The 11,037-nt window shown below is 38.4% G+C and overlaps 1 protein-coding gene across 1 annotated transcript in view; it reads left to right on the top strand.

The window, feature by feature from the left end:
- The first annotated feature begins 2,240 nt into the window (after window positions 1–2,240).
- PARP8 (poly(ADP-ribose) polymerase family member 8) overlaps window positions 2,241–11,037 on the top strand; it is a 91,507-nt gene continuing 82,710 nt past the window's right edge. The window contains exons 1-2 of the mRNA XM_053448074.1: window positions 2,241–2,425; window positions 3,203–3,257. Of these exons, the coding sequence (XP_053304049.1) occupies window positions 2,335–2,425; window positions 3,203–3,257 (146 nt within the window). The 5' untranslated portion in view covers window positions 2,241–2,334. The remainder of the gene's footprint in view (window positions 2,426–3,202; window positions 3,258–11,037) is intronic.

Raw genomic sequence — 11,037 nt, 5'->3', positions numbered from 1 at the left:
ATACCCTGATATACTGACCGGCTTCAAATATGTCCCAAATAGCACATGGTCACAGAATGGCCAGTTTTAATAAAAAAAGGTTTTGAGAAAGCAATATGCTACTTGTACTATTGCCCTATCACTTACAAAAAAAAGCAAAATAATGTGAAGCATTGGGTATTTCTAAACACAGGACAAATAGTAGAATTTATTTAGCATGTGTTTCATTAGCTTTTGTAGATGAGTAAGAGATTTTCCAAATAAAAGTGAGAACAAGTGATAGATGATATGATCAAAATAATGGTTTGTAAAGAAACGTGTGGGTTATAAAATATATGTGTGGGTTCAGTAAATAAGAGAGAAGAAAATTACAGCAAAACACAAGCACTGCAGAAATGTTAAAAAATAATGATTTCACTTGCCGGAACACAGAATGCAGTTGAGTGGCAGATTATGCACATTGCAACTTCAAAGGCATTCATGTGGTTCAGAGGGTCACCTAAGGGTTCAAGGCCACAAGCTAGCACTAATGGTTAAAATACCTGCAAGGTTCTCAGGACAGGCTACTGGGTTCTCTCCCTCTTCTGAGGAAGTAGTTTCAGGAGGGAGCAGGGAAGCAGCCCTTCACCAGAAGACTCTGATTCAAACCAAGAGTATTCCTCACCATGATGATATATTACTTTACTTATAAGCAGGCATATGGAAGTTGTTTATCATATTAACAGCCCAGTTTGTGGAAAACTGGCACATTTCAAGATGCAGCAAAACATGATGCATAAACAAAGAGGCTTGCAAGGAAATTGTTGCACCAATGCAAATGCAATGTTCCACATTACAAGTTGCAGAAACACACGTTACAGCCTGACAATCCAGTATTCCAAGAGTTCTTGTTATCAGCATCCTTATAGGGCCAAGCTCTGTAGAATGTTCCCAGAATAACAGTATTATTTCGGTGTGTGCAAATACATTTGCAAAACTGGCTTCTTCTGTGTCAGTGAGTCGGTGTGCCTACACTCCATATTCCCACTAATACCACTGCTCTCTGCCTGTCTCTCTCTCTGTCGATGTGACTCACAGGGACGCTGTGGGTAAGTATGTGTTGGTGTGTGCGTGTATGGGTGTGTATGTCAGTGTATGTGTATATTGTATGTGTGTGTTGTATAGGTGTGTGTATGTATGTGTGTTGTATATGCGTGTCTATGTGTGTGTTGTATAGGTGTGTGTCTGTGTTATATGTGTGCGTGTATGTATGTGTTGTACGTGTGTGTGCGTATGTATGTGTGTGTTTGTATGTATGCGTGTGTCTGTGTTGTATGTGTATCTGTGTAGTACGTGTGTGGTTATGTTTGTGTATGTTTTATGTGTGTATGTATGTGCGTGAATGTGTGTTGTATGTATGTGTGTGAATGTGTGTTGTATGTATGTGTGTGAATGTGTTGCATGTATGTGTATGAATGTGTGTTGTATGTGTGTGAATGTGTGTTGTATGTATGTGTGTGTGTGAATGTGTGTTGTATGTATGTGTGTGAATGTGTGTATGTATGTGTATGTGTGTGAATGTGTGTTGTATGTATGTGTGTGTGTATGTGTGTTGTATGTATGTGCGTGAATGTGTGTTGTATGTATGTGTGTGAATGTGTGTTGTTTGTATGTGTGTGAATGTGTGTATGTATGTGTGTGAATGTGTGTTGTATGTATGTGTGTGTGAATGTGTGTTGTATGTGTGTGAATGTGTGTATGTATGTGTGTGAATGTGTGTTGTATGTATGTGTGTGAATGTGTGTTGTATGTATGTGAATGTGTGTTGTATGTGTGTGAATGTGTGTTGTATGTGTGTGAATGTGTGTTGTTTGTATGTGTGTGAATGTGTGGTGTATTTATGTGTGTGAATGTGTGTTGTATGTATGTGTGAGTGAATGTGTGTTGTGGGGAGAGCTCCAGTGTCTGCGGCTGTACGTCCAGGAGCTGCAGTTCCAGCGTCAGCTCTCCTCCTCCTCCTCTCTCTGCTGCCTGGTGCTGCCTCTCTACCTCTCCTTCCGTGTGTCTAGAGCTCTCTCTCTCGCCCTCTTACTGTGAGCCGCTGATTATTGTTATTATTCTCTCTCTTTTTTCTCTGCTCCTGACAAGCGTTTGCCTGCGGGGGAGGTTTTCATCAACTCAGTCTATTGTCAGGGTAGGAAATTGCAATCTAAAGACAGCAGCAGCAGCAGCAGAAGCTTCGTCCTCCTTCGGCAGCAGCGACGTCTCGGATCAGCCTCTGCTGCCCGAACGGAACCTGGGGAGCTATTTTTATTCCATCGAATCCTGAAGTGAGGTGTTGGGGGGGATAAGGCTGCTTTCCCAGGGATTTATTTCATGGGGATGTGTTCACGGCAAGAGAGGATTCAGAAGGATATAGACATCGTCATCCAAAAGTGCAAGGCGGAGAGGGACTGCCTGTTTTCAGGTGAGTTAGCCCAGGATGATGGGGTCATTCGGGTCTCTGGCAGCTGCGTGGAGGCTGGGGGTGAAGTGATGGCCATCTCTGATCCTGTGGCTGATCACAGAAGCATCTGCTGACAGTATACTTGGCTGTGATGAGGGGCACGTTGTGTGTCACATCAGCTGTAAATGGGGATTTGCATTGTGTATTTTACAGATCAGCTGACAATATGCCGGCTTCAATAAGAGCATGTACTTGGATTTTATGGTGACAGCTGGACATACACTTGGCTTTAAGGGCCACACACTCTCCACCTCAGCTTCCAATGTACCTGGCTGTAGTGAGGCCATACATTGACAGCTGCTGACAGTGTACTTGGTGTATACAGGGCTGCTGCAAAAATGCACTTACATGTCCCCGACAGCTGTGCATAATCCATACATCTCCCCCCCTGCCCACCCTATATATGTTTTTCTCTCCAGATGCCATCATGGTGGTATCTGCTTATGCGTTGCTGCCTCAGAGGGTTAGATCGGCCCTCACGGTGCTAGATGCATATGTACTAAGCTTGCTGGGGTGCTGTGCAGTTGCATTCACTGACAGATGAATTCCTCCAGTTGCCATAGTATCCTCGCACTTGTTGAAACAGGGGGTTTCCTGCATCTCTAGTGTCCATAACCTGCTGCTTACGTCATCACCGGGTGGGGGCGGATGGGGGGTACCGGGAGCACCGTCACCGGGGAGGGGGGGAGCTGCGCCCGCCAATACATCACCGCTCTGTACTTGTCTTCTCTCTTCCAGATTTCAGATACTCGGATTCCACCTTCACATTCACCTACCTAGGCGGCTCCAAAAGGTACTTCCTGTGACACCAGTTGCTCTGTGTAATGCTCTAGGTCTGGGTTGCCATGACAGCAGCACTTCTCTGGTTACATTTCGAAAGCAAACAATGTATGTAAAGGGTCAGGGAGGAGGAAGCAATACCTGTTTGTGAATACAAACTCCACCTATTTTACCTGAACATATACATCAATCAATAAAATATATAATAAAATATATAATAATAAAATATATAATATATAAAAATAATATGATATATAAAATATATAATAATAATGTAATGATAATAATAGAAACATCTGCCATAGGGTAATAGAGCTATGCTATGATTGCAGTACAGTACATGACTCTTAAAACACACATATACCGTACATACATTTTTCCAGTATATTGTGTATATATATATATATATATATATATATATACAGATATATATACAGTATATTATATATATATTTTTTTATTTGTACTTTTTGTTTGCTCCCACCATTCATCCCATGGTTTGAATGGCATTTTGCTATGCATATGGTAACCGTATGTATTGGCTGATTGTTGTGTAATGCATTTCACTCAGTTCCAATACTGTCTATGATTAATAGTCCTATATACGTTACATTCACAGTTATCATGTAACATTCACAATGTTTTTGGAAATTAATAGCTGGCTGTAGGGTTCTGCTGTATAAGGTGATGCTATGGTGGTGTCTGCATGGGTTAAAATGGACAGAATAACTTTGGATATCATGTTGGATATTATAATACCTATATATATATATATATATATATATATATATATATATATATATACAGTATAAGGATGAGAAGAGAATTTTATATACAACAATACATCTATTAGTTCAAAAAAACTTTGGTAAATGCAGCATAAGCTGATATAGTTTAGATGACGTATACAGATTTTTTAAAAACCTTTAAAAACAATGCACGGGTTACTAATTGGGTTTTCATGCTGTCTTTCAAAAAAAAAAATCACCTTTGGAAAATGCATTACTTATGTTTCACTTAATGTAACATTGAAACAAAACAAGATTGTTTCTTGTTTTGTTTCACATACAAGTAATGAAACATTTGAGAATAATTGCAGTACTAGCCTACAGCTACAATGTGAAATATACATTTGTTAAAGGGACACACTAGCCATCATTTGTACTTTACTGCGCATGATAGCTATGTGGTCCCTTTAAATTCTGATGTTGGTCATGTGACTCTTTTCTATGTTGGTCCAATAAAAGGTATCAAAAAGCCCATATTTTCTAGGACCGATTCGTCTACATCCATTTTCGTTAGGAGAGAGAAAGAAAGACATTTAGCAATAAATTAGATTTATAGGATTTCTGACAAAATTCTGTACATTAATAATTCTATATTTGACTTACATAACCACTTTAACACTGAACACTGATGAAAGAAGAAATGCTTTGAAGGTCCATAATGCCCATTTTATTTTCTGTGTAAATTCCTCTTAATATGTTTGGTTAGTGCAAATATGTTCTGTAGCTGTTGCTAAATAATACTATATACTGCTAAGGAAGATTACTTTACCAAACAGAATGTGACGTCAAACTACTGATCTGCTGGCTAGATCAGGGCTTTTTAAAATGAATCCTTCCTGAACTCCAAACATACCTTCAGTTATTCTATGCAATGCTACGCTTATAATATGTAGATAATGTGCATACTTCACATGAAACCTATACAGCATCCCCGCATGAAAGAATAGTGAAACGAGGGCATGACTATTAAAGACTCAAATAGTGTTTCGCCCTTGGCATTCTTTATAGCATAGGGTTTGCTAATTCTTGTGCACATAAATGTTCCTGTAAAGAGGCCTACAAGTAGTTTCAGCATAGGCAAAGGAGAACTAGCTCACAGCTTTACCCACAAGGCGTTATTAGGTAGACCAGGGAGCCAGTTTCACCTATGCACCCAGTGCCATATTACTCTTGTGTATGTGTGAATGAATGAGTATGTGTGAATCAGTATGTGTGAATGAATATCTGTGAATGAGTTGCTGAATGAGTATATATGAATGAATATGTGTGAATAAGTATATATATATAAATGTGAGATAACATAGATGTGGATGTGTAGGTGGGGCAAAAGATGGCACATGCAGGTTGTTTAGGGGCAAAAATGTCACAGAGCAGCTGTTGGGGGAAAATATTGTACATACATGCTGAAAAGGGATGGCATCTGGTTCCTGGGCAGGTCTATATATACAATCTGGGTGCTGGGGCAAGTCCTGTGGATGAAATCTGTGTGCTGAGGTGGGTCCTACGTGTGTAATCTAGATTTCAGGGCTGTCCTTTAGGATGTGAGACCTATGGTCTATGCCTGCCATTTAAGGTTTCCATGCATTATTCAATTGATCTATACATTCAGTGCTGAGTTTACTTGTGATTTTCAGTTGATCTATACCTGCAAGGATGGGTTTGTTTGTTATTTAGTTGCTCTATTCATGCAATGCTATGATTCATGTGTTATTTATTTACTCTATACCTGCAGATACAAGGTTTATATGTCTTACTCAGTTGATTTATACTTGCAATGCTGTGTTCATGTGATGTTTATTTGATCTTTACCTGAACTACACGAGGGAGGAAAAGAGATGTGTAGCACAGTAAATGAGAGGACAAAGTGACTCTGGGGGTGATGACGGGGGACAGGGCACCAGCAGGGTGTCCCACAAAGGGCTCCTGAACATCTTAGGCCGACCCTGATCACGACTTGCACGTCAGGTCACTCAGAAGACCCTCACCATTCATTTGCTATGCTATCCCCTGAGCAGAGATCTGTAAAAGTTATCCTTCAAGCAATGTTTTAACATAAAAGGCAACCCCTTCTACTTTGTTGACATCTCTGTCCTTTTCTATATAACATCTATCCTGGTATGGTAATATCTATGATGTAAAATATACTTAAAATATACATTTCTGGCAACTAAAAGTCCCAATCATTTCAGTGAAAAAAACCCTTAGGTGTTATTGCCCCTTTAAACGTATATTATATATAAATCACTAGATTATTGTGTCTATAAATAACATACATATACAAGCCAAAAAGTAGATTTTTAACCAATATTTAGAGTTATGGATGCAAGTATTGTTTTAAGTGCTTCCTGTCTCAACTGGTTGCACAGTGTAACCTGAGCCTACGCTGAAGACATGTCACAAGATAATTTAATACCAAGGTACACAGCGTTTCTAGCACTCCTGTTGAAACTTCTACATCGGATTTAATATTCAGAGCATTTTAAAGTGAAACTGTTCAAAATATCACAGATGGTAATTTTTACACCTACATACTACATATTAACGGTTATTTTCTTTTCACTTAAAGGGGCAGTTTAAAGTTTTAGGAAGCCGTAGCGTATTTTGTAATTACTTGAATATGCATTCTACCCCAAAAATGCACATTATGGCAAGTCTGCAGCTGCAGGAGAATGCCTCCTCTATGGTCTGACCACACTATTTGCACCATTTATATCAATGGGAGCATTTTCCATACATGGGGAACACCTTGTTAGACTCCATCGAATGCTTACTGACCCTAAGCTGACTTTGCTCAGCCAAATATATCTCCTGCCTGGCAATTAGTTGGAGGCGGGGAAAGGGGCAAATGCTTATGGGGGATTCTACAGAATTTGCATTTGCAAAGGGTCCACTCAGTTATCATATTAATTAAAGTGGATATAATGGCTGGAGTGTCCCTTTAAATATTGTTATAAAAATTGCCTGTGATACTTGCACTTCACATACGAGCTGCTATCTTGCTTCTGCATCGTATTTTAAACTTCTACTTTGCCCTAAAGGTATTTGTCACAGTAGCTTTACTAAGGGACACCGTAGATATGAATAATGTAGCACCATGGGCTCATATGCTAAATCTCTTGATTGATATGATTTCAGGATTCCAATGCAATATACACAAATGGATCATGGTAAAAAAACAGAAAATGTGCATGCTTTGGTTTCATAACTGGATTGAATTAATACATTTACCCCTTAAATAATGCAATTAATGTAATCTAAACCTTTAGTGTGAGATATTTATGCAATGCTTTACCCACATGTCTTAGTACAGTATGGCTATACTTCCTTTTAGTCTTAGTTTTATGTTATTAGCTCTGCAGTCAATGCATAAAGTTTGAATGTACTCGAGGCTGGTCATATCATTCAAAATGATATGGTCTTATACATGGTGGATGCTACACTGCTAGAAAATGTAATGATAAAAAATATATCCTGTTGTAAAGGTTTATACTGCTATAACACAAAACTATAGCTATGAGATGTAAAAGAAAACAATAAAAGTATAATATATTAGAGTTGTGCATGTGTGTAAATGTTTCTGGTTCTTTCACTCACGCTGTCTCACTCTCTTTCATACTCCCATTCACATTCTCTCATTCACTCTCTGTCATGCTCTCTCTGACTGTCTCCCTGTCTTCTCTTTTGATCGCTTCTGTGTCCCTGTCTCCTTGTTGTGCAGCTCCACTTTTTCTCTTCCATTTTGTTCTTCTGTCTTCTTTCATCATCCACTGCTCCTTGTGTCTTCTTTCTTTGTCCACTTATCCGTGGACATGGCCTCCCGGTGGACATTTGTAAAATGTCACCGAGAGTCCAGCATTGATAGATTCACTGAGAAAGAGATGTACAGAAACACTTTCTCATCACATCTATGTTCATTATTGTGGCACAGCTTCTGAGCCTTCCCTCTCCCCCTGAAGGAATACATTATACACACACTATATACTATATACACCAGATGAATTATACATTTATTATTTAGCAGTTATGGTGTCAAGACTTTGAAGTGTTTTTTTTTTTTTTTTTTTACAAGATTTTATTGAGTTTTCAGAGTATAAACATGATAAAGTACATCAACATCCAATATCATACTTTGACCTTAAGCCTCCCTGGATTTTTTTCAGGGGGTCTGGGTGCATATGTCAACTTGTTACATACAGGATGGAGATTTTAACATATTACACATTTTTGCAGTACTAACATTCAATTATATTTACAGCCATATATTTTATCTATGAATCTATGAATGTCGTACCTCGTGTTATACTCCTCTTTTTATTTTAAATGTACTTTGTATGTTTAGATTCAAACATTGCTGAGCCATGTTGAGTAACTCTTTGGTTGTCTTGTTGCATACTAACGTACTAACATTTAAACATAAACGTCATAACCGAGTTAGCACTACTTATTGTTTGTCTTTAACCTTTAAGGTGCGATACCTCCATTATAACTTGAATCATCTTGGTGCTCACATGAGTTCCTGCAAGCCGGTGTAGTAATGTCCATTATTTTGCGAAGTGGCCAATGAGTTGAAATTGAGGAATTTACGAGTTGTTCAATTTTGTCCAACGCATGCAATTTTGCCTTGAAAACTCAACTCTACTGCTAACTCATAAACACTCAACACCTTTCTCAAATATACCCGATTACACCAAAAATTACATTGGCAATCAAGAAGCACAGTAAACAAACTGAATTTACATATGTTAAAAGTTCCAATTAAGCCAATCATATGTTGTATAGTATCAAATGCTAGGGCTATGCTGTGCGTCTTGGAGCCTGTTTCGGTAGTTAATGACGTGAACAATTTGTGGATGTGTTGGTGATATATTATTTAAGTGAATTTTAGAATAGTACATTTGAATTTTTATTCTACAAGAGACATCCATTATTACATTTTTACTTTCAGTTTCTTCTTTATACTTCCCCTAAACAAAGCCTGCTTGGTTTACAAAACAATCAAAGTGTTTCAAGCTGGTACGTGTTGTTCTACATGATTAACCAAAAGTGCTCCAAGCCTCTTGCATATTATGCAACGAGAAGGGAAAGAAAAGGAAAAGAGGGAGGGAGGGAGGAAGGGAAAAATATATATAAAAAAACAGACAATAAATATAAAAGAATTGTGATAAAAAAAGAAAGGAAAAAATGTGTTTTCTCTATTTTTCATACTAAATGATGGTCCATACATATAAAAATGCTATCACATGGAAGCCCTTTCTGTCCTTAAATAAACAATATGTAATATACATGGGTAAACTAAACATGAAAAAGAGAATTACGGTAAAGCAAGCATACAGCAAAATAGCACAAAAGCTCCTGCCATTATCGTATGGAATACCCGTGTTATAGAAAGAAAATTCCAAATAAACTAGACCAAAAATGATCTATACATTGTGCTAGACAAATTCAGAGATCTGTAGGTAAATATATTTTAGTTACTCACTTTCTGCCACTTCCATCCCCTTCAGCTTTTTGCAAATATCTTGTTTAGGCTAACTCTTTGGCTTCTGCTGGACGTTTTGCTATATAAACAGTGTTCTAATGAACTGAAATCCGTATTTTTCAGTATAACTGTGCTCATTACCAAAAAACACGGGATTTAGTAGATGAAAGCTGCTTGATCTGTTATTGAACTAAGTCTAATGATGTGATATGTATTGGAAGCCCAAATAGCTTTCAAAGTATAGCACAGTATAACAAAAAAAAATCATAACTAGGACAACTAGGCATAGGGGGACAGGTCTAAGGGGACGGAAGCCCCTCTGTCGCATAATAGGGAGCCAATGGCCTGGTTTGGTGAAAACTGGGCTGGTTAAAAGGTAGATGATTTCCCCAACTGGCCCACTAAAGCTATAGAGAACTTGTGTTGTGATTTCCAGGCCAGACATCCTTAAAAAGGTGAAGTGCTGGGTTATGATGTCATATCCCAGTGCTCAACAGTATGGATGGTGTAGCAGAGGGGAGGCTGGAGGGCCTGCCCTAGGTTATTCCTTGGGCAGTGCAAAGGTAAATATGCCATTGCCCGTATGCTAGGATATGGAATACTAGATGCAGGAATCACTGCAGTTTGTGAGCTCGGATATAAGTTGTAGCAGGCGAGAGGTTAACAATTGGTGACCATAGGGACAGTTAGATTATTCTGTTGTGTGGAGGGCACCTTTCACAACCCTTATGTCAAATGCTTGACTGCTTGTCTTGTGTCTTGGTTTCTAGTTAATGTAATAAATGGACCATTTTGGCTAAATTATTCTTTGCTAACTTTGGAACCCAGATCGAAATGTCATTGGCATTGCATGTCTCGGAGTGTCGTGATTATGCATCGTTTCTAGGACCACATTGTGTCTTCATTTATAACATTGCTGTTTTTACATATCCAGAATTTCTGATAGTCTCTGGTTCTCCCTTTTCATAGTCAGCTCCAGAAATGCATTATCCTACCCAACAGATATGACTGCAGAGTATTTAAATGGCAATTTACTTTAGCTGTGCTGCAGTATAACTTGTAAAGCACTTCTGAGCTTTTTATTATGTATTACATTTGCTTTGTGAAATCAGTTGGACAACACTTCTTTTCTTATTTGACATTAACACGTACATACATACAGTTAAAATATAACCAGGAGTGGAGTGACAAGTTGTAAAGTGAAAACAGCCTTAAAGCGAAGCAAGACCCTTTTTTGTTTAGCACAGTATAACATATTCATGTTTTATACAGTACTACTAACAAAACATAAAAAGAGAAACTTGGAACCACAGAAACACACACACATAAATGATAATATTTGTGTGAGGGGCAAACGAATAGGATTAGTGGAACGGAGAACCAAAGACCCAGAGAGGGTCCATTCGGTCTGAGGTGTGCCATGACCGACGTACCAGGTAGGCCTATAGAGGGCCACCGCGTAAATAGAAATGAAAGAAAGGATAGAGAAGAAAAGAGGAAATAAAAGGAAGGAAATTAATAGGGGG

Source organism: Spea bombifrons, chromosome 1 (assembly GCF_027358695.1).
Source record: "Spea bombifrons isolate aSpeBom1 chromosome 1, aSpeBom1.2.pri, whole genome shotgun sequence".
Lineage (NCBI taxonomy): Eukaryota > Metazoa > Chordata > Amphibia > Anura > Pelobatidae > Spea > Spea bombifrons.
This window is presented reverse-complemented; position numbering and strand designations above follow the sequence as displayed.